General features: G+C 31.2%; 1 protein-coding gene across 9 annotated transcripts in view; it reads right to left on the bottom strand.

Annotated features, from left to right (window-relative positions):
- LOC144854438 (protein unc-13 homolog B-like) overlaps positions 1-26,504 on the bottom strand; it is a 128,360-nt gene that overhangs the window by 54,033 nt on the left and 47,823 nt on the right. For all 9 annotated transcript variants that reach the window (XM_078712396.1, XM_078712398.1, XM_078712402.1 and 6 more), the window contains 2 exons: positions 25,399-26,303; positions 25,115-25,295 (listed from right to left, as the gene is read on the bottom strand). In XM_078712396.1, the coding sequence (XP_078568522.1) occupies positions 25,115-25,295; positions 25,399-26,303 (1,086 nt within the window). The remainder of the gene's footprint in view (positions 1-25,114; positions 25,296-25,398; positions 26,304-26,504) is intronic.

Genomic DNA, 26,504 nt, shown 5'->3' with positions numbered 1-26,504 from the left:
GTTATTGCATTTAATACACACCTTGCAAGGAAACGTTTCTATCATTTAAGGTGAATGACCAATTAAATTGATCATGTGACTTTGTACTATTGTTACAACTATTCACGACAATCAATGATACTATGACAAGTCAATTAAAAAACAATTTCTGCAAGACATGTTCAAAACATTGCCACAATTATCTCATTAATTTCTTTGTGCTTTTGACTCTACAATACAAATTGATAATCTCTACCTTCTGGTAATGTACAGTAGCAAGGCTTTAAATGGCAGTTAACGGTTGAAAGAGTCATAGCAAGGTCTACTGTTTGAAGTAACCAATACAGCAGCCTTCTTTACACCACCTATACTATCAACTCAAAAAGAAAACACCAAGTTGAATTCAGAGAACATCTCCAAAGAATCTATGAGATGAATTGAGGTTGGCCATTTTCACAATTACCCCAATGTTGTAAAAATCTTTGCAGATACAAAACCATGGTGTTTGCACACCAGGTTGACTGTCTGATTATCCACGGTCACAAAGTTTCTCCCCTGGTACATTGACTTATTCGAGTCCAAGTCTGTGTTCAGGTAGATGGCATAAAAGGGGTATTATTCAACTGATTTGGCCTTGCTTTTTTTATTGGAGCAGTGCAGAACAGCTTGTGACCGAACATAAAAATGTTATAATATTTCCAAAATTTCGGTGGAAATGTATCAGCAAACACTTTCAAATTCCTTTTGCAACTTTTCACTGGATGAAACCTATTTTCCACTAGACAAATTAAAAAAAAAAACTTATGCACTTCATGATTCCGCTACATTATCAAATCATTCTTAATTAAAAAATAGACTTAAGAATGTTCAAATACATCCCACACTTTGAATTTATGTGTTTAGGTAACAACTGAAAAAAAGTTTAAATGGAATACAAAGATCAGTATATATGTATGGTGCATGATAAACAACCTATATTAATCTTCATTCATCGTTAGTTTCATACTTAAATATCCTTGTATATCTTCCTTAAGCTACACCAAAATTATATCTTCTAGCTACAAAGCAAAAAGGAGAAAATAATTCAATGGCTCATAGGGAAAGTAATTATAGGTTGTAATGACATTTTCCCAGTTTTTGTTTTCTTTCCAACTTACTTAAAGGACATTGTAAAATATTGCCATTTTAACAAAACTGTTTGTGTTTTTACCAAAGCTGAATCACCTTCTGAAACCTGGACTAAACAGGAACATGGCTATCTAAGAAATACCACTAAAGCTGAAACACTAAAATTTAACTAGAAGCTCATGTACAGTACTAGACTTAGATGTTATTATTACTTTGATCACTTTCAACCAGTTACTTGTGAGTAAGTGAGGCTTTACTGTGATATAACTAACTAATAATTAGCAGTACTAACTAGGTTTGTTTCTTAAGATTTGTTGAATTTTCTGATTTATAAAATTTTAATTTCAAAACTAATCCCAGGCTTAAAAGCTGTGGTAAATTGTACAGGTTGCAGATAGTAAGTGTGAATTAAAAAGTGATAACCAACCAAGTAGTTATTATAGTAGATAAATTATTCCACCAATAAAAACCTTTAATAAAGTTCATAAATATATTGAGAATCTTATCTCTATAGATATATATTTCCCTGAGGCAAAATTGTATATTTATTCAAACAATAAAACAGTATAGTATCAGGTTTTTCAATAATTTAAAGGTGATATGAAAGTCAACAATCAATTTTATTTGCACTATAGATGTTTATCTACATTTCACAATTCTGTAATTAACCTAGAAAATGATTATGCATTACATATTTGAGGTGTCATAAAGATGTGTTTCCACAAACGTAAAAGCTGAGTAACTTGCAATAATCTACTTTAAAAAATATATACTGTTTGTGTTAATGCTTTAAGTCTGCGTCATATTAAACTGATCCAAAAAGTAACCCACATCAAGTTCTCTCGTTTCAAAAAATAAGACAAGGCAAAAACTGATCCAATTTTTTAGTTGCAGCAAGAAATCAAACTTTATACAACAAATTGTTCGAATTTGATAAGAAAAAGTACCAATAGAGGCTTTGAGTATTCTATAAAAAATTTAAGCCTATTATCTACATTCTGGTGAAGCATGCTGCAGTATGTCCAATATCTAAACTTACCTCAAAGCAACAACAACTACATTGTATTTTTACCAGAAACAATCAAGTCAAGCTTACTGCAGATTTGTATGTTATATATACCACCATATAACTGTACAAATACATTCAGGTATTAGAAACTACTTCAAAAACAGAATATGAAAATAATGACATCAATAATAGTAAGCATATCCATATTTTGGTTTAGTCAAACTTGAATGAGTAGCCTTGATGATGTAAATGTTGAGGCATTGATTAGGCAATAACAAAACAAATATGTCTTTTAAAGAGATTGGAATTTTCACAATCGGACTTAAATGATGCATTTAGAGAACATTGGAATAAATTCTAATGCAGCACAAAAGACAATATAACTGTAGAATTGCTGATTAAACACAATTTCATTAATGACATTTCCAAGAAATGTATATAAATGTAAATGTTTAGCCTGTTCAGAAGAAATGGCTGGCAATGATCTGAATAACAATACAAATTGCTGGGAGTAAAAAATAAACCATATAATGTCTTTTTCAAATTATCGATGATTGAAAATGTATTCGTGTGGGATTTGAACATTCGATATTAATCTATGAAGTTTAGCAATACATACATAGTAATTGTACTAATCAATTTCCGGTATTAATAACTTTTAGTATGTAAAAGCATTAATGTCTTGTATAATAGTGAAAACAACTGAACTGTTAATACTTAATGGATTTTAAAATATAGGGTAAAATTCAACCTAGGTAAGTAGACAAGGGAATATAAAAGTGAATGAAAAAAGAAAAATAGCACAATTTTAAATAGGGTTGAAGTTTCATTATTTACTGTGGAAGATTGCTTCTGTGGGGATTGCAAATGTGTAGTTAGGATTGAAAGATTGCTTCAGCTGGAATTGCCAATGTCATAGCTCAATTGAGTAGGGTAGAATTTGATTGTGGATTGTGGAAGATTGGAGATTACTTCTGCAAGAACCGCCAATGTCATAAGTCAGTTGAGGAAGATTAAATTTTACTTCAGTGGAGATTGTAGATGTAACAGCTCATTTGAGATGGAGTGAGTTTGATTATGAACTGTAGAATGTCGATTACTCTGTAAGAACTGCCAAGCCCAGTTGAGGAAGATGATGATTTCTTCAATAGGGATTGCCATGTCATAGCTCAGTTGCAGAAGATTACTTCTGCAGCGATTGTCAAGTTAAGGAAGTGGTTGTTACAATGTCATCATAGTTCAATTGAGTAGGATTGAGTTTGTTTGTGAAATGTAGAAGTTGGCTATTATTACATCTACAAGAACTGCCAATGTCATAGCCTAGTTTAGAAAGTTTGGAGACTGTTTCAGTGGTTGTTACCAATGTCATAGGTCAATTGAGTAGGATTGAGTTTGATTGTGAAATGTGGAAGATTATAGGTTACTTCTGCAAGAACTGCCAATGTCATAGCCCAGTTTATAAAAATTGGAGATTGTCACCAATGTCATGGTCAATTGAGTTGGATAGAGTTTGATCGTGGATTGTGGAATGTGGAAGATTAGAGGTTATTTCTACAAGAACTGCTAATTTCATAGCTCAGTTTAGAAAGATTGGAGATTGCTTCAGTGGTTGTTCCCAATTTCATAGGTCAATTGAGTAGGATTGAGTTTGATTTGATGTAGAAGACTAGAGATGCTTCATCATGACAATTCAGATATGAAGTAGAACCAAAGAACAGTGTATACAAAAGGCACGCAAACAATTAAGATTGAGAACCAGGTGACAAAGATCACAGACATAGAGGCTACATACATGATTATATTCAATGCTGTATAATATTCACATCCACATCTTCAAATAAAATTACCATATCATATTCTATTTTTATCACCAAGCAATTACCATTACACACAAATATTATCTAGCACCACTCTGGAATATCCTCCTGATTATAATAATTAGATTTTATAACATATTAGCATTTGCAGTTATTATCTACACAGTCGCCAATCTCATTCTCATAATAATGTTTTTATATTGTCATAATTATGATGGTTATGAGGACACCATTTGGATTACACTTACACAAATATTACACTTTAAATTATTCAACGAAGCTTAAACAGCCACAACTCATTATAAACTAAATTAGGTTTTCATCAACGAAATGCAAAAGAAAAGTTAATATGGAACAACACAACCTCGGATTTCACCATGAACTAGTTACCTTATGAAATAAAACATGTTAAGGTTACTGATGATAACAGTATTTACTTATCAGGATAAGTTGACAGATTGTAGAGTGATGCTTAATGGAGATAAGAATATAGTCCATTGATGCCTTAACTCATGAGAAAGAGTTAATTGTTATTGATTTCATAGCCACACATAATCAACCCAGTTGCAAGAGTTGACAAACATAATGCAAGGAAAAGGTAATCCTTCTCCATCTTCATTAAGAACAAAATAATATAGGTTATGAGTTATGAATGCGGTTTGTCTAGTCAGGCTTACCATATTGTATTAGGAAATAAGAGATCAAATGAATTTGATGATTATCTATTTATACTGAAAGTGTTAATGTTGAACTGACGACTTCATTAAAACTGAACAAAATGAATTGGGTAAAGAAAAAAAGATATTTGTGATAATATACCAAAGATTTTGTTTAAATTCTAGTAATCCCAATCTAGGTTGCAATATTTAAATGAATTTTAATGATTATCTATTTATACTGACAGTGTTAATGTTGAACTGACGACTTCATTAAAACTGAACAATATGAATTCGGTAAAAAAAAAAAGATATTTGTGATAATATACCAAAGATATTTTTTTTAATCTAGTAATCCCAATCTAGGTTGCAATATTTCATTATTATTTGATATATTCTGATTATTCACAGGTTGAGCTTTATATTATAAGCCACAGTAGCAGACATTTGACTATCATGCAAAAATACCTAGGTTCGATTCCAGTCCACTCATAGCAAATAGGTTGAAAAATACTGGAAATTGATAAAGCAGTGCAGAAAAATAGGCCTAAGTCACATTACCACATTCAAGGTTACGATGCATGGCTCATCTCCCATTTTGACAGCTTAATGAAATAATTAACTACTATTAATATGTTACATGTTAGGTAGCACTTCGCTCCGCTCTTGTAGTTTCTTTTTGTTATTGATAATGTATTGTTGATAAGTTGAGATATTCTCAAACATAGTGTAGGTACTTTGTGTACCGCGAACTTAACTTTACTTGATGTTTCTTCTCTATCATTGTGTTTATTCTATTTAATTTTTGGCAACCTTTATAACATTTGCTTCATGAGTTTATGGACCTCTTTCTATCATTGTCTATTTTTGAAAACTATATTGATTGAAGAGAAATAAATGCTTCAATGAAATGACGTTCTTTGATTGAAGGAGGGAAATGAGCATCGCACATCAATCAAATCAGACAGGGCATCAAAGTTTAAACCAGTTCAGAGCATAATACAATATAATCATATTACAATGTGCCATCATGAAAAATATTATGCCCTAAAGACTTTCAAGCAATGCAAAGGATTGAAATGAATATACATAAATATATTAAGGTTCAGTTTGAAACTCAGTTGGGGTATATTTTTCTCATTCTCAGATTTCCTAATAACTTGTAATATGTTCATATAGATGTCATTTTTTAAATGGCAGTACTAAAATGGTTTTCCGATACTGTTAATATTCAAATAATCTGATTTATTACCATACTATATTAAAAGGAATTCATACAAATATAAACATAAATAAACTTGTATCATGAACGAGCATTAATATGCGAATATAGTTTCTACATTATCATATGATTTTAATTTTAAAATGCTTGAAATGTCTATCACATGAAAGTCGAAGCCTTAAATTAGATCTTGAAAATTTGCATATATGCCCAGTGGGAAGGTAAGCATATGAGGAAAATGAAATATAAGTATACTACTACTACTAATAGAAGTAAATGAAATCTTTCTATAGTCAATACTAAAACAAATTAAACTGATTTAGATAACCTGATCGAAACTTCTTTCCGTAATTTATAAGTGCATCAATTTAAAATTGCATAATAGCAGAAGGAATATAGAGAAAGAAAAGATTAAAATCTATGAACAGGTATCTTCTATGACCTTTCTGTGACCCAAATGTATGACATGTAAAGATTGCCAAGAACGTGCTTTTAAAAAATTGATAGACATGTTCCATGGATAATTAGCCAACATTTCTGAAGTATAAGAAAAGAACAGATTTAAAACATGTAAAGTGTAAAGATTAGGCAAGAACTTTTTTTGCTACGGTACTTAGAAATGAATTGGTATGTATCAGAATCAGAAAATATACTAGTCAAATAAGGCTTAAACATTTCTAGAACCAGTGTAAAATGTTGCTCCAATAAATGCACCTGCAGAAAGTAATAAGTCAGACTTTTTTTTGGAAAACATTGCCAGAAAGAAATTGCCAAACTTTCAGGTTCCCTTCCTAAGTACAAGTGGGAGTACTCAGAGATAAGTAAGAATAAAGGTACACATTGGAATCTATGTCACTTCATTTAAAAAAATATAAATTCTGTGATATCGTAAGCCAGACTTTTTTTGGAAAACATTTGGACTTTTGGACAGCCAGAAAGAAATTGCAGAACTTTCAGGTACCCTTCCTCAGTACAATTGAGAGTACTGTATACTTTGAAAAGAGTAAGAATAAAGGTACACATTGGAATCTATGTCACTTCATTTTTTAAATATAAATTCTGTTATATCTCAATTTCAAAATGGCTATACAAACTATATTCCAATGAATATTTTGTTAGTTGATAAATTTGAGACATATTTTTGAATTAAATTTTTTTATTCCTGTCAACTTTATATATATATTGATTGAATGATATATTAATATATTTATGAACATTTTTTCCAGTTGATTGAACAACTTAAGTTTCTGATTTATCTGTTTCTTAAGTAAAATCATTTGTTATAATATACGATATTAAATTATAACATACTGCGAAAGTAAAACATCATCAGAAACTTGACTTAAACTGTTGCTCATGATATTTTAAGGTTCTACTACCACTACAAACTTGACCAGAAAATTGCACAAGAACTTAATACTACATAATCCAAACCCGAGTATATTCAAGTTTAAACGAAACTTTAAATATTATATTAAAGATATTAGATAAAAGATATAATCAAATTTCATGAATAATTTTGCCAATTAATCAAAATTAAAAATAAATCAAATGCATTGGATATCACATACTATAAACCAGGTAATATATATCCAATGTCCTCTAGGCATACATTAATGAAACATTGGAAGTAAAATATTAATGTAGGTATAATATGAAGGTTCTAAATATCTTGTGAATATATATCATATAAGTAGGGCAGATATCTAATGCGGGTCATGATGTAAAATATTTATAGATATTACATTCATAATTTGTTGGTCTACCTTGCCAATGTTGTCAGATCACCTTCGGCCATGATAGAATTGAAGAGTTTCAATATGTAATAAAATTAAAAATCTAATCTATAATAAACGATAAGAGAGATTCACACAATGTTTTGTCAATATTGAGTTGTATCTGAATGCTCTAACTTTACAAAGCACTGTCAAACACTGTTAAACAACAGGTCTTGTAAGTAAGTCAAAAATATAACTGTATATGTCCATTTAGTTGGTCAGTTCTTGTATGGGGGGAAGAGAGGGTCCAATTTTTTAACTGAAGAAATGTGGAATGTATTGATAAATTAATTGAACTAAATAACTGGTCATTTTATCACCTTTGCCTCACACCTAACCTATCCTCTTCCTCTCGCCTTTTCCTGCATGCCTCTCACACCTACAGTACCTCTCCTATTCTCTTCCTCTCGCCTTTTCCTGCATGCCTCTCACACCTACAGTACCTCTCCTATTCTCTTCCTCCCGCCTTTTCTGCATGTCTCTTACACCTACAGTACCTCTCTTTTTCTCTTCCTCTCGCCTTTTCCTGCATGCCTCTCACACCTACAGTACCTCTCCTATTCTCTTCCTCCAGCCTTTTCTGCATGTCTCTCACACCTACAGTACCTCTCCTATCCTCTTATTCCCACCTTTTCCTCATAAAGTATGCCTGTCAAACCTCAACTATTGCCTTCCTCCACCTTCTAACTACATGTTTCATATTCCTTTTCTACTTAATCTTTAATATTTTAAACAAAATGGTATTGAAAATTGGCAATAAATGAAGCTCTTATAAATATTTAGATAGAAATAATTGGAGAAGTACAATAATACTGTACAATAAGAGACTCTATAAAATATGCCATCTTTTCTTTTATGTATATAGAGTCTCTCTATGCCTGTGAATTTATATTACATCATTAAAATGGAAAATGATCACACACATTGACAACAAATTGATACGGACAATTACTGTAGACATCTTTGTCAACACTGACAACATTTTCATAAAGAAAAATGGAGAAACAATATTATTATTAAAAAGCGCTATGCATGAGTGCTATTGTATTAGTTTATCTACTTTTCGCAATTAACTATCAAAGAGGATTTAAGTGCTTATAATTGAGGTGAATATAAAATCATCATTAATGTTTCACCTCTATAAGATAATTGAGGTTACATCCCTTGAAATTTGTTTACCTTCCTTTTTACAGGATCGTTTTCTCCCACGAGAAAAACGCTGCATTAACTGCCTACGTCACATGAACACTAAATGATCAAACCGCATGGATTTGAGATTATAAAACTATTGGGACAGATTGAGAACTAAAAGCTAGTTAGACTGCTATCAATACTCTTTCCTTCTTCTTTTAGTTCATAGCCTGAGCAGTTGTGGTTCATGCTACTTATCGCGTAGGTCATAAGGTCAAACTTGGACTAACTAGAGTGTGTCTTTAAGTGAAACCTGTTATCGTTTTTTTTTCTGTAATGATCATACTTGTGTGCAAGATGTAATCTTTCCTGATTCAGACAGGTTAAAAGTGTCAGTGTTAATGCTACTAGAATATGATATGTTAATAGTGATACACTTGTAGAGTACATAGTGTATCCTATTTTTATACTAAAACCACAGCATTAAGTGCTCCAAGTTTATAAGATGTTCGGTGGTGTTTCTAAAGATGCAAGTCATCCGCTCCACCAAATACATTACCTTTCAGCGAAGACTTGATAACAATACCAGTGACTTTTTTGTACATAGATTAGATACATATTTTATTATTGCCTACAGTATGATCTGGTAAAACTTGTATAATTGTCCAGAATTTATTTCTAAATTGGAAAAACACTGCTAAATATTCATTATTATAGCTTTTACGAAACAGTAGAAACATATGTATCCTTTGTTCAACCGGTAACTGTGCAGTAAATAACCTACTACTACAGAATAACCTTTCGGACAATAAGTGAAGTATGATAGTACTAAATGCACTTGAAAAATCAATCAAACAATATTTGACAAATGCCTATGGTGTTTGTAGGTGCTTAAATTGTGAAGAAATACAAAGTCTATTCCAGATCATGGCTTCCGTTTACCGTTATGAGTCGATTAGTGTCAGGATACTGCCGTTAGCTTCTCACACTCGAATCATCATATATTCTCACTTAGAAAAGCTGTTATTTTAAAGATTTTATTGTATTTGGGAACGATATAAATTATTCAAACATCTTCGTACTTTGTCTAGCGGCAAGGAAATAGAAGAAGGTGTTTTATCACCAGTGTATGAATATTCCACCTATTCACAAAGGAATGACTATAAACATAGAAGATAAAACATCTTTTATGTTTCGTCGTCATCATGGCAGATGGAAGATGATGAATCAGTATAGCCTCACAATTTTATCAAGGAAATAGTAGAATGTATTTATCACCAGTATTTCAATATCGACACGAACGAATCACTAACAACAGATAAAACATGATTAATTCATCCTAAAAATATAGTCATCTTGCCAGATTTTTGCAAAAACTTTTTTCATAGTCTGCAATGAACTTCCACAATCTACACTTCATCAGCGTGGGTGCAAATTATTGGTAATAAGGGTTAATGTTTTTTAATTTGTATAGCGCAAAATACAAATAGTCTCTATGCGCTGTTTAAAAAAAAAGAAAATGTTATATATATACATTATTGACATTAAGAAAACTGTACGACTGGAATTTCAATTGTTTCAGTTTGTTTTTAGACAGTTTATGAACTGAATTTGAATTTTTATTAAATTAAATAAAATTTCAAAATAAATCAAATTCAGCATGCAACATTAATATCAGTTTCAATATATAATATTCAGCAAAACATTTCACTAAAACATTCAAAGAATATTACATCACATTATATATTATTTCCATTTATAAAATACATTAATAACTTCCACCTGACCTGAAAACATTACAACCAAATTAAATTTATCCGTTTACAATGATGATAGATGTAAGTCAGTTTGTCACGCTTGTCATACTTGCTTGAATATTCAAATAAAGTTAAAGAAAACCGAAAACAATAACGGACAGAACTTTCTTACAAAACTTGAGATACTAAATTTTATTCTTTCTAAGTTTTGGAAAGAAGTGCATCGACAAAAAACCTTTTAAGAAGCACTCTAATTTTTTTTTATTACACCTTATTACCTTTATACTAGTACACCGGAGTAACCCTCTACTCGTCTCGAAAGATGTACTAGGTTCTTTAAAGTGCACATGAGCGAGATGTGTACACTGGACCTACGGTTTATAGTCCTTATCCGAGAAGACTTGGATACGTGCTACTGCCTCATAAACGCATATTTATTAACGACAGTCATATCCATTAAAAATGTTTTTAAAGCCACTACCCCGTTCAAATACGCATCCCCTAAAGAGCCCTAAAATGTTGTAAGCACCGTGCCGCTTTTTGAGCTGGTAAAAAATAATGAAGGATACCACGTTTCTTGCATTAATGAACTTAGCTTGAACTTAAATCTTAAAGATAATTGAAGGTTGAAATAATTGAAAATCAATTAGCTACTAATGAATAATCTAGTATGTATAATACAATCAGTTTCTAGATTGAATTACTAATTAAAATAATAAAATACATATTAGTATAGTGAAAGAGATGTAAGATGTATTGTTCCCCTGAAAAATAATTAAAAACATTTTTTGTTGTTGAATATGCCATTTTAATGTCACATAATAGTTATTCACTTTGACCAAAAACTGGATAAAAAAAAAACAAAAATTAAATTGTCTGTAAGACAATGGTTTTTGGTTAAAATTAACTGTTTTTTTTTTTTATTTAAAGTGAAATAATAATATTTTTTTTTTTATACAGAAGTGAATAAAACTTATTTTAAATTCTGATTGTATTAATCTTCATTTTGCATGTTTTTGGAGGACAATACATTCTTAACTTACTCTTTTATTATATATATTTTTTTGTTTTTGTTCTATGAGCTCTTAGATTAAGATTTGTTTCCCTCTCTTTTGCTATAGATATATTATGTCACCATGGTATTCCGAAATAAAAAGATGAATGAATGAATGAATTATACTGTATGTATTCTTAATTGAAGAACCTTATTGAGATTGAGGTAGAGTATACTCCACTGAAGGAGACTTTCACAATAGTAAAGACACTAACTTAAAAGCAATAATGTATGGCAAACACATCGAAATATAAGAACTTAAACTATGTGGGTATTCAGATATATTTTTCTTTATGGGTAGTGGGCGTGTCGTTGGTGGGGGTTCTATGGACCTGCAAGCAATCTATTATTGCTATATGCTTTTTACAATAAACGTTATTCATCACAAACTAACAGACAAAATAGATAGGTACAGTCTTCATTTATTATCAATAGCTAATACAGAAAGATTTTATATTTGTATTTCACCCACAGTGATAATCGATTCTTTACATTTTTTAGAATAACTGACATTGATTATTGTATTAAGGATGTATGGAGTAAAATGGAGGTTTGTCAATTTAAAAATCGTTTTTTAATGAAAAACTAATGGAAATCAAATATCATACATAGTTAAAAAAGGTTAGGGTATTTATAACACAAATGTTAAAAGCAAGAATAATTATAAAGGACAATATTTACATAATTTGCATATGTTGTTAGTAATGCCTCAATATAAAAAAACATATTATAGCAACTAAACATAAAAATGTGCTTTTTCAGTCCAGATTTTTGAAATTATGTTTTATATCTGACATCCTAATAGGCCTCCAATGAACCATAAAGTTTTGTTATCACCTGAAGACTGATAAAAATGCAACGCCGCCGACAACAATCACGGAACATTTTTAATGCAATTGAAGTGTTTGATTGAGTTGAGAGTCCTGCTTCATAGGCAAGAGAATAGGGAAGAGAGGGGAATTGATGGCTTCACAGAAAAAGGGGGCATCCCTTGAAAAGTTCCCCAATCCTTCATGTCTTTCAAAATGTATTTATTTGATCTGAATGATGCACCAATCAACAGGTTATTTTTTTTTGTTCATAACCATAATATAGAAAAGGTGATAGAGACGATCATTTTTCCATATTTAAGATATTTGGTCAGAAAATATTTTAATTTTTATTTGGGTTATTACAAAAATAAACTAAAAGTATTTTCGTTTCCTGTTTTTAGGAAAAATTATAATCTAGGTCACATTAAGTTTTCTTTCAAAGCAGGAAATATGAATTATTTATAACATTACCAGATGATAATACTATTAGATACTATTGTATACAATTTGTAATATGTATGCTATTAAAACAACAATAGGCTGTAAATATAATCCATCTGTTGTTTCTGATAAATTTTCCACTAATCTATTAACAATCATAGAGACAATCAAAATGGTAAATTACTAAAGCGCATTATCATTAATAAAAAACGGATTGAAAACATGAGTAGTGATGAAAGAGTATTGGAAGTAAACAACAATGTTTATGTCATTAAAAACTGTGTTTAATTTGGGAATTGTGTGTGTTGGTTGTTGGTGTGTCGGTTGACGGTGTGTCGGTTGACGGTGTGTTGGTTGCCGGTTGTCGGTGTGTCGGTTGACGGTGTGTCGGTTGACGGTGTGTCGGTTGACGGTGTGTCGGTTGACGGTGTGCCGGTTGACGGTGTGCCGGTTGACGGTTGACGGTGTGCCGGTTGACGGTGTGCCGGTTGACGGTTGACGGTGTGTCGGTTGACGGTGTGTCGGTTGACGGTGTGCCGTCAACTGACAATAATAATAATAATAATAATCAGTGTGTCGGTTGAAGGTGGGTAGTAGATTGATGATATGGATTGGTGTGGTTTTGGTTGTGGAACATGGTGGTTTTGGTTGTAGAATCGGTGGTTTTGGTTTTGGAATTGGTGGTTTTGGTTTTTTGGAATTGGTGGTTTTGGTTGTGGAATTGGTGGTTTTGGTAGTGGAACAGACATCTTTATATATATTACAGAGTAAGATTATAAATTATGTCACTTGAGACGAGGGAAAATGTCATTATGGCGATTTGACAAACTTAATAGAAACAAAAAGATCTTGGTATAGTAATTCAATTCCATGATGATTGATGAATCAAACTAGTTTAGAATGTGTTAACAAGCAAATAATGGATCTGATCACTATTTTGTATCACTCTGCAGTTTCTTCTGCTCGTAAAACTTACGCCGTTCTCGCAGTTCTGATGTAATCCAATATATCATTCATCTTGTACTGTATGATGGCTGTTGGTATTATCTGTTTAATTTACTGTTGAAGGTCTAGTTCTATCATTGTTACTGACTGGATACAGTTTTGTACAGTATATGCATTTACTGAATGACTAAAAATGAATGCTATATCTTAATTTTTATTTTTATTTCAATACTTTGTGTTACAATGTTATACGGCCTCGTGGAAGAACACCTGTCTGGTAGAACAAGTTTTTTCCATTGCAAAAATGAAGATTTTATTATTATTATTATTGTTATTATTATTATGGTAATATAGTTCAATATTTAGTCACTAATTTGTATCGTTTACGATTTATGTATACAGTACATTCAGCAAACATGATATATCATGATATGACCTTTGGTCACTTTATAATTGAATATCATAACTATTAAGTCATGACAAAGATACCCAAAAATGTTAATAAAGAAAGATTATATATAAATTCTATTTATAGATGTGGAAAAAGTTGATTTGATACCAAGGGATGTATGGTTACGGTTTATGTGGAAAGTATTAAGAATAAAGTGTTCAGTGCCGTAGAGCACTCATTGGCTAAACTCAGGGCTTCGGGGGCTAAGAAAGACCAAAATAATAAGCCTCCAGTTTTAAATCCTTTCTTTCGCCAGACCTATGGCTGAGGAGAGGCTTGAACCTGTGCTGTTGTTATGACTTTGGTTTGGAGTGCCCCCGTCTTAACCGCCGGGCCACTCATCAGTTTCAACATCAAAGATGACGCAGAACGTAGTGTAAAATGTTTTGTGTCGGGTTACAATATAATGAGCAACATAAAAGAATTCTACAATTCAAATGAATGCTTTGAAAAGTATCCATCCAAAACATACCTAATACACATTCAATATTAAGAATATACAAGTTCATGTGTTATATCCAAAGATGCTAATTACACATTCAAACCCATTTCTATTGGTTAGATTTAATTTCAAAATTAGTTAAATCCCTGTAGAATTTCATCAACTAACAGTATTAACTTTTGAATATTTAAACAGGTTAAAAGTAATTTCATATTATAATTATTATTATGCATTTTTGTACACAAATGTTGAATTGAATGAATTATAGCATATTTCAGGCGTGGATTTAGGCGGGGGATAAACAGGCTTTAGCCCCCCCACTAAAATGTAACTTTTAAAATAAATTATGACTATTTTTATTTTTCTGCAACCTGACGAATCGTTTTTATAATTTATGAAATATTTACTCTCCCTAATCTATAATGCTGGATCCGCCCCTGTGTTCACAGCCCAATGCATAGAGTATATAGCTTTGGAATACTGTATATATATAGGCTTAAGAACGCTATTTACATATATGAATATGGTAAAAGGTGATAATCCAAAGAATACAATCTAAAACCAATTTTTGTTCAGTATCTAATATTAAGAATATTACGAATATAGAACACAGGCAGTTATCAAACTGATCATGAGGGGCGAATCCAGCATTATAGATTAGGGGGAGGGGGGTGCTAAATATTTCATAAATGATAAAAACGATCTGTCAGGTTGCAGAAAAATAAAAAAACTCATTATTTTATTTTTAAAAGTTAAATTTTAGGGGGAGCTAAAGCCTGTTTATCCCCACCTAAATCTTCCCCTGATCATGAGGGCCCTGATTGTCAAGTTTAGGGTCATCCTTTATAAATAAGGTTAAATAAAAAAAATAAATCCTACAATTTAAAAACCACTTACCACTGTCCACCAAAATTTCTTCTTTTCTTTTGATGGTGGAATATCCACTTGTTCTTGTTTATCATCCAAGTCAAAACTATCTGAATCTTTTTTAGAAGATTTAGTACTATGTAAACTAGTATCCGACTTATCTCTTGATAACACATTATCCCTTGCCTTTTTGTTGGCAATCATTACCTTACACGTCTCAAACAGTATTGAACTTTTTTCTAACTCTGGTGAATTGTTTGAAGACTGATGGGCATCCGAGTTTGAACGACCTTTGTGAAGGGACTTTCGATGCAGAGTTCTAAAATTTAACTCTGATCCCTCTTTTTTGTCGCCACCAACACCACCACTGCTGCTGCCGTGGTGTAAAAACCTTTTGATTGCCTCTTCCACATCTGGTGAGTTAGATGGGTGCTTAGCAGGCTTCATTTTGTAAAATATTCCAGCTTAGCAATAATTTTCAAATATTAATTTCCTTATATAAAGTTGTCAATTAAAACAGCAATAATTTCCTTTGTTTCATCTTTGCTCGTGGTCTTATAAATATTTTAGATGTACATCCTTCCTACGTCTTTTCCGTAATAATTACAACACTCCACATATTACGTAACCGTTCAGTTACCTCATGATTTAATGATTATGACTCCAATATCAGGCCGTTAAAACGTTTGATCAATGGCGAGTATAACATCCCTGGGAGTAGTAATAATATTCTACACTGTAGCAATGATCAATTCAGACTATACGATCGCTTATAGATGAGTGTTTATGGTTCCAGTTGAGCGAACATCCAACTAGCTCCACTGGTTGGAATATAGGCAGTGCCTTTCAACACAGTTCCTCATTTACCACTTGCAATCATCATATCAATATTCATACTCGTTTTAGTACAATGTGCTTGACAGATACTGTGGCTGCGAGTGTTGACTTACATTATCGCGTACCAGTTTCCCAATACATGATTGAACCAAATAATTTAAACATAAAACCAGTCTTTCATCAAGGGACCATTCTGTCAGATCGATCAGTTAAAAATTTGATTCATCAATTAATTTTTGTACGTTATTTTTCTCTCTCTTCAATACAATTGCTCAGCAAAATTTGTGTGTATACTTTTTATTCACATCAATACGTTACTATATAGTTTTGCCTAGATTCAAGGTTCTTATATCTATCAACAATATTAAATATCAATACATTCACTTTTACATTAATTGATTAAAATCATTAAAATTCAGATGGCTAAAGGAAGATGACATTATATCCCCTTGGAAAGATGGCTTGCTGGAAAACTTCACTTATAAAATGTGCAAATTGTCAAAAGCAATCACATCAAAACGATTATAGAATGGCCAAGAGACTTTGACACGATATACTAACATTTACGTCAGGTATATAAGCAACTAAGCGTAAGATCCGCAATAAATCTATAAAGAGAGCGATACTCCTGGTCTTTCCACTTGTCATATGTTATTTTCGGTGGTTGTTCCTTTATATTTTACTTCACTTCAACGCTTTCAAAATAAAAATTTACACAGCAATATTGGAAGATTTTAAATCACTAGTTCTAATGTTTCTAAAATAAACACATTAAAACATATAGCAAAATAGCATTACTACATGAGTGTACAACCTTTAATCCGAAACTGGCTTACAACTGAAGAGTCTTGTTATACCAAGCATCTTTCAATATCTTGATAACAAATATGATAAATATATGGAATTATAAATACTGTCAGTCATCAAAGACTAAATCAATAAAATGCTTCGAGCAATGTGTAGTCATAATGAAGTGCTCCAGCGTCAGCTTCTACCTTACTATCCATTGTTGTTGTATATGTCAGTTCTATTTAACAGTATGGCAAGCCAAGTCCGTCTGAAGTATGTTCCAAAATTGTCGGTACGCAACCATGACCGTAATATAATCTTAAATCGGGCAATTTAGAGTTCACCGTTATAGATCAACGAGCACGCCCTTCCATTCCATCATCAACCTGTAAATTGCGTTTTCTTTTTATACAACAACGGCCGCCTTATCAGCCAGTGTGCTGCTTTGTTTGTATAAGTGATGTCATTGAGTAATATTACTAAACCATTACTTCAACATGGTTAAATATGAACAGTACGTATAATGAAGTATTCAACATAATTTCATTGAGTAAAACGATTTCTATAAATTTATCATTTTGTTAATAAACAATTTTCACTTGATTGATAATTGACAGCCATTTTTAATACCTTGATTTTTATAAAATTGTAACAAGGAAGAAATAATATGGTTTAAAATAAAACAACTATTTCAAGTTGTTAAGCATATAAATGATGACATTATCTAACCTTGCGTAGACTCACCCCAACTATGAAAAATATGCCAACATGTTTCTAACATTTATTAAAAGTGACGTAAAACTTAATCAGAAATGTATAGATTTTTTTTTATAGGATTTTGTTTAAAATAAATTATACAAAATTACAACTTGCATATATCATGTTTAAATGTAAACCTATACTCTGTCTTTATCCTATTGGCAAACAACATCCAGGTCTTAAACATTATACCTTAATAGTTTATTATGTTATAATTCTTGTGTTTCTAAAAAGTAAGAAAAGTGTCAGTTATTACGCTACAACCATCTTCTGGAGTAATGAAAAAACAAACAAGCAAGCTAGTAGAAAAAACTCCATGTGACAACAAGGTGTTTTAGACCAATCAGGTGAACTATAAAACATGATTTAATATACCTAAGTAGCAGAATATATGCAAATAATAAACTGGATACATTCTCAAATCGACGAAATGTAACAACAATATACAGAACTAGAATGCCCAAAACGACGCATCTAATTACAGCTATACAGGCAATATATATATTGCCATATTAATATGCATTAATTTTCCTGTATATGCTAATATTAAGTGCTTTCTAATCTCTCATCGTTATTATGTATATAAAATGGTAAAGTCATAAATGCGATTGAACAATTGTTGTTCAAACGAAAGTACAATCATATGAGTATTATAATCATTAAAAAACAGAATGTATTATACCAAAATATTGTAATGGAAAAAATTGTAAGGTCTACTAAAACTAGTTCAACAACTGATAATGATATGTTAAATATCCTTTGATACGATAGTATTGTTGGAGTATAGAGATCCACAAATTAATGTAAACAATCATACAAGTTACTACCAATACAAATTAAAATACCAAATTATTAGTAATCGAAAAAAAAAACATTTTAGGCCTAATATTTACAATTGGTATGATAATGATATTTTGAGGATAATAATATTGTTCAGTAAGACCGACAAATTTAATGAAAATCTTTAATTAATGTAAACAACGAAATGACGTGTGGAGTATTTGTATTATTGATGATTACACTAACACTAGTCAGTTTGATAGTTAACCACACAGGATGCTTTGAAGTAAAAAGGCGAGAGGTTATTATTTGCAGTCATTTGTCTTACAAATTAAAATGTTAGATTGAACTGGACTAAGGGAAAAAAACTACTTAATTTAAAAATCTAGCAGAGGGCAGTGTTATACTCTATAGAACTATTCCTTGCTCGTTTGTCTTCCCCAAACACATTTATATTTTGGGAACCATCACAAAATAGAACCCTTCTTAGTTTATAGATACAATATCGCAACTAAATATAATTTAAAATAATAACGTTTGTATGCAAATTGTGATTGTGTGAAATTATGAATAAATTATTTGTATATAAACATGAATAGATGTAGTAAAACATCTTTCTTAAATATTTAAATTTTATGATGTTTGTATGCAAATTGTGTTTATATACCATATTAGGAATATTAAGAATATTTAATTATAATTAGAATATGAATACATTATGAATATAAACATGAATAGATGTAGTGAAACATCTTTGTTAAACCTTTAAATTTTATAATTAAAAATAATAATGTTTATATGCAAATTGTGTTTATATACCATATTAGGAATATTATGCAAATTTAATTAGAATTAAAATATTAATAAATAATAATAAATAATTATTTGTATACAAACATGGATATAAAACTAAATTATTTGTTAAATCTTTAAATTTTATAATTTAAAATAAATGACGTTTGTATGCAAATTATGTTTACATACCATACTATTATGCAAATTATGTTTACATACCATACTATTATGCAAATTGTGTTTACATACCATATTAGGAATATTATGCAAATTTAATTATAATTAGAATAGATGTACAGGTAGTAAAACATCTTTGTTAAATCTTTAAAACATTTATTTTGATAAACTGCCTATTTTTGCTGTGATACATTGTTATTGATTACAACAGGTTCTACTCATTCTCCTTAGTATCGGCCATTACGATCATCATAGCATTCAGTTTTAAAATATTGGTTATAGCCTAATGGCATACGCAACAAGAGGTACAAAAAAGGACATTCTAAAAGTTTCAAGTAAAAAAATTAACAACTTTATGACAATACATTATAATTTAAAAGATGATTTTCATGTTGTTTAAAATGTTTCATGTAGTTTTGTGTTTAAAAAACTCTCAACTCTCAAAAATAAATATTCCAAAATGTGATCAAAACTTTTGGTTTAGAATTTAGGAAATTGTTTTACGATTGCACAACACACGCACACAACCTTTTCTAACTTTAATGAGCAAATTCAGAATATTACAAATGTACTTTTCTATCATCAATAGTGAAAATATTTTACAATAAGAAATTAGGTAAATATTTTGTTTTTCTTTTGTCAAGCATTGTATGCCTATAGGGATAATTATTTTACCATCCTGTACACAATTATATTGCATACTTGTTCATTTTGTTCAATATACCAACATCAATACATTCTGTCGGACTGACACATTGATCAATAATAATAATAATTTAATATCATTATATAGTATACGGCCGCACTAAAATTAAATTGCGTTTGGAATTGTACCAGGTGTGAAATTAGCTGTACGGATAATAATGAATTTCTCTGAGAAGCTAATGTATACTACATGCAACAATATGCATATACGTGTAATTAATAATAAGTAAATTAAAGTATTATATTATTATTGTTTAATAAAGTAAATGATTATTTCATTGAATTGTGCTTTTTTTTATATTAAATATTATAAATGATTTGTTTATCATAACTCTGAATTAAAACAATTCCGATTTTCAATATTTATTTTTAAAAGTTTCAAATATTGAATCACAATGGCTTGCCTGATTTTAATTGGAATTTATTTGTATACAAATATGGGTGGAGAGAGGCTTAAGGACACAAACAATGCGACTTGATCTATCAATTGAACTACCGATCTCACAATAAGCAGTCCAACGTCCAACAAACTGCGCTACATGCTCTCTGAATCAAGTATGACTTATGACAAAGCTCTGGCTACTCAAACCAATAGGTGATGTGCCCAAATATGGTAGTGATATACCCAAATATTGGTAGTGATATGACATCATTTGTCCATATACGGGCACATCACATTTTTTTGTTTTGTCGCATCAAGTTCGATAGTGTAGACAGGTTCAGGTTTGATTCAAATAATGCTCGATACGATCAGGTATATTTATTGCATTAAATGTCTCTATATTGAATTCATATAAAAATGAATACAACTTCCAACAACAGTCGGTTTCATGTTAATTCCTAGTAGATTATTGATAATGTGTTGAACAACTTAAAAGATAGCATTTCAAAAAATTGTATGGCATAGTTTGAAATTAAGATTACATAGTAGTAATTAAGAAGATACATGCTACATTCATGTTCAGATTAAGTAGGTTGTTACATAGTATTATTTTTATTAACATTTAGATGCTAGGCTACAGCATAAAAAGGCTGTATTAGTAGCTTATGATGCAATGGAAAAGTTAGTAGTAATGTGCCATGAAATTATATAATGCGCAATATAATACTGTATGTATATATAATGCACATGTTTATTTCTTGCTCATATAATACCGTAATCGAAAAAATACAATACATCAAAATTTATCAATACATACTAAATAAAACTAAGAGAAGAATATGAAAAAATAAGACAAGGACAAAGGATAGAAAGACAAGGACACAAAAAAAAAAGAGAGAAACCAGGAGATTTGTATCCTTAAGGGTCTAGAAATTAGATAATTTATAAAAAGTTCTCGATTGGGTGCCTTAAAGGTTATTAACCAATTAAAATAAAACAGTTTATACATATTTTTTCAGGCAGTTTTGCCAGACCCTATAAAGTTTGAATTCGTTATCTTCGAGCAATACCCAGGTTTTTTCACTGCTATGTTATAGAATTTCCAACTTACAGAATGACCTAGTCTCAAGCTTGAATGTCAGACCCCTACTATATCACATCTTACTAAAATCTAGAAAAAGCTTTTACAACCAAATGTACTAAATTCTAATGTTATTGAAAAAAAAATCTAGCATTATCCATATGAATAACAACACTATATGCTGTCGTTAACTGCGAAAACTATTTTGTAATCGTTATTTATGCAGTATATAAAAAAGCTCTCAGGACTAGTTATGTTCTTTTTCTTTACGTTGCCCTATAAGATTTCAATCCTAAGAGAATTGATTGAACCTTTTACGGATTCATTTTTCACAGAATACTACAACTAGAGTGAATAAAGGTGTTTTGTGTACTAGTTGGCTGAAGTATCTAATGATGTATGTCAATATATGACAACAAATGAATGTCAAAAAATCACTGACAAATATTTTGTGTCAAATCATTGTGATGTGACATTATAAAAACTACTAATTACTCTTCATTAAATTATGTTATAATAATTGTATAGTATTAGAAAAATTCTGTTATGTTGGTAAATACCTTTATTGACAAAATATGTAAATTTTGTCAACCAGACTGTATTGATTTTCTTCCCAGGAGGCACGGATACGTCAGATTTGAGAAACAGTTACAAGACTCGGAAGTACTGAGCTCAATGTTCGATCTTTATATTTTAATTTTCAAAATAAGGCCATTGGATCTGGACATTTTTGAAAACTGTTTTTGTTGAATATTGTAGATGTGATAGGCAGGTAGAGCAGACTCATTCAAACTTGGTTTCTATTGCTTGTCAAAGATAGCAATATTTTAGTAGAAATCTGTTTCTGTGACTTGAAATACCTTGTAGAAGAGGCCTAAAATACATCACTAAAAACAAGATACACCTGTAAATCTGTTTCTGTGACTTGAAATACCTTGTAGAAGAGGCCTAAAATACATCACTAAAAACAAGATACACCGGTAAATCTGTTTCTGTGACTTGAAATACCTTGTAGAAGAGGCCTAACACACATCACTAAAAACAAGATACATCGGTAAATCTGTTTCTGTGACTTGAAATACCTTGTAGAAGAGGCCTAAAATACATCACTAAAAACAAGATACACCGGTAAATCTGTTTCTGTGACTTGAAATACCTTGTAGAAGAGGCCTAAAATACATCACTAAAAACAAGATACACCTGTAAATCTGTTTCTGTGACTTGAAATACCTTGTAGAAGAGGCCTAAAATACATCACTAAAAACAAGATACACCGGTAAATCTGTTTCTGTGACTTGAAATACCTTGTAGAAGAGGCCTAACACACATCACTAAAAACAAGATACACCGGTAAATCTGTTTCTGTGACTTGAAATACCTTGTAGAAAAGGCCTAAAATACATCACTAAAAACAAGATACACCGGTAAATCTGTTTCTGTGACTTGAAATACCTTGTAGAAGAGGCCTAACACACATCACTAAAAACAAGATACACCGGTAAATCTGTTTCTGTGACTTGAAATACCTTGTAGAAGAGGCCTAACATACATCACTAAAAACAAGATACACCTGTGCTAATATTTGTGTATTAGATGAGAATATGACAACAATTACCTGCACTAGATTAGACAAACCGCCACAGTTGTGTAAATTGTAATGACAAACGATTTAATATGGGTTAAGTGATCAGCAAATATATGGTATACAATTTATGAAAGTTTATGAGTTAAATGGGGAGAATTTTTAAAAAGACAGTCAGGCTTTTAACGAATGAAAATATTCTCTACATTTAACCAATACAAACACATTTCGTTATTTGTTTTATACAAATACTGTTCTAAAATAAACTTTTATTATTGATCGATATGAATCAAAGTTGGAGGCAAGGCCATTCAAAACTCTTGAGTTGAGCGGTTACAGTATCGACTACAGATTATTATTCAAACATTCATCTTTCACCAGCCTAGTGCATCGCACACAATTCTTAGAGCGAAATCAGCCAATCAAATGGCAACAATACACTTGTGTGTTACAATAAACCATCACATACTATATTTTAGGATCTATTCGGACTTGAATATATAATTTTAATCTAAACATGATGTTACTATATTCATAACTTATTTTTTTAATTTGTTTACACAATGCATTTTAAATTATTTTGTTCTATTGATCACATGTTAAAGAAATTGTTCGACTATGCACATTTCTAATGTATTCATTATACTTTAGATCTGTAGAGGGCAGTATTAAAAAAACTTATATGCTCAGTTAGTTTTTTTAATCACTTGTCAATGATAAATGTTGATATAGATAATTAAATTAAACAACGTTTCTACTATGAGGTAATTCTAAAATTAGATTAATAATTGGAGCCTATTGGAACAATCATTGGTCACTAGGCCTAGGCATGAACATTGAACAGGCCCTCAAAATATTAAATTAAAAGCATAAGACATTAAATTGTAAGTGTCATCATAATAGGCCTAGTAATAATTGTTTGGTGTAACCTTTTTGTTTTCCATTTCAATCAAGATGGCTCTATAGGTCAAAAGCTATAATATTATAAGGCACTACTCTATATTCAAATCATGATTTAATTCAAACGATGACGTCAATCTATTTTATCGATTACTTTTGTCATTAATTAGGACAAAGTTTCTAATTATAGCATTAAAGTCTAGGGCAACAACAAATAATTAACGTAGATATATTCAATGTTTTACAAGAAAATTGAAAAATATAAAGCTGAATTTAAAGTTAATTTTAAAAGGAAATAGCATTCTTTCAGGTTATGTAATTGATATGACTTTAGTTATTATAATATGATGGATTATAAGTATTAATGTATACAACTTTTGTAAAACAAAATTGAAATTGTTTTAGAGTATTATTGTTTTATGTAAATTATGTTTTGCAACAAGATGACTTATATTATATTGTCTGATGAAAGTTTCACAAAGAAAAATTATATAAATAAATGAATTCAAATAAAAAGCTATCATCTTTTAGAATGATCAGAAATCTGCAATCAGAAATGGATCAAACAATATGTAAATAAGTTTCAATCACCTTGACTAATCAGTGTTGACCTTTAGCAAGTGCCAATGACCAATCCGCAATTAGAATTGAAGGACAGTGAACAAGAGCTGAATCACCACATCATTTGTCAGAGATGTAGAGCGCCCCCACACGCACGATCATCAATAATCAATTTCAGGATACTTTGCACTATTTTTATACCAATTTAAATACAAACAACATATAGAAAATTGAGAAAACAAAGATATAATCACAAACAAAATATTACTGTACTTACATTGGGTTGCATTTTGCGAATATTATGCATGCCTTTACTCCATTGACTCTTAATAGCCTCGCTTTTAGGCACAAATTCATCCTCATCTGCTTCCAGTGGCTCCTGCAGTCCTAGGCAGTCCTCTTGGCTGTGCAGCTCTGAGCGGCTAGCCCTAGGAGAAGACATTCGGCTACTTCTTGGGCTGAAAGTTTTTAAGAATTTTAGAAATGAGAAAACTATGGTGCGCCAACTATACTCTTAAGTGTACTAAACATAACTTGTGTGTAAACAGAACGCAAGCATACCTATCTGTGGCAAGAGAGTGTTTGCTTCCAATTCCACTGTAACTTTCATTGACGGGAACAATACCCTTTTCGTATCTATTTTTACTGAAGCTTCCATCGGATTCAACATCACTGCGGGTTGGTTCTTCAATACTACCAAGGCTGTCTGAAAACGGCTGAAGCTGCTTGTCAATCCCAGGATCGTGGATCCTTTTGGGATACATATCCGACGGGTACGAATCCTGGTCGTAGCTTTCGGTGTGGTAATTTTGGTGAATGTCCTGCGTCGACCGACCGTAATTGTAATAGTCAACGTGCGAGAGAGCGTCATTTTCCTGGTGGTGCATATGCGGGTTGATATCATCTTTCCAATCATACCGCGTTATCGTTCGATTATAATCGTTCTGGCTATCGTACCCTCGATGATCATCATGCTGCCTACTTATCGGGTAATCGTCCTCAGGATAATAGTCTTTAACGTGCATATCTTCGCGTGAGTAATACGGATACCTTTGTAAACCGTCTACATAATCATCGCTGTACTGTTGAAGTTCATGATGAGATGAGTAAGCGTCTTCTTGGTAGCCTTTTGAATATACGTCCTCTGGGTACGAATCCTCGAAATCATCAGTTTCATACTGTTGTTCCCGATATTTTCCGTAGCTGTTAAATTTCTCCTGACCATACACATCCGCAACGTCCTCTGGATAGCTGGAATAGTCTCTGCAGATGTCACTGTTACGTCTTGGATCGTCATCTACATATGAACTCGATTTGTAGCTCCCCTGGTAATGAGGTATATCGTACGAATGAGGATAGTCATTCTCATAGTACCTACCACGTTCGGGAGAATTGCTTTTGCGAGAATAAGCGTGCGGATCTGCTGAACTTCTTCTACTCGTGTCGTGGTACCTTGAATCGTAGTGCTAAAGTGTAAAAACAAAATGAAAGAAAATGTTATGAAAATTGGTAACAATAATTGTCGGACAAGTAGGAAAAGTTCCTCATATCAGGCATTCACACAAAAGCAGACAATGTAAGCTTGCAGAATACAGAGAGTAAAATTATTTTAATGTCAAAAGGAACCATTACACAATGAAACACATACTTTCAAATTTGAATCTGCT

The sequence above is a fragment of the Antedon bifida genome, chromosome 10, assembly GCF_963402885.1.
Source record: "Antedon bifida chromosome 10, ecAntBifi1.1, whole genome shotgun sequence".
Taxonomy (NCBI): Eukaryota; Metazoa; Echinodermata; class Crinoidea; order Comatulida; family Antedonidae; genus Antedon; species Antedon bifida.
The sequence above is the reverse complement of the archived record's forward strand: the minus strand, read 5'-3'. Positions and strand labels throughout refer to the sequence as shown.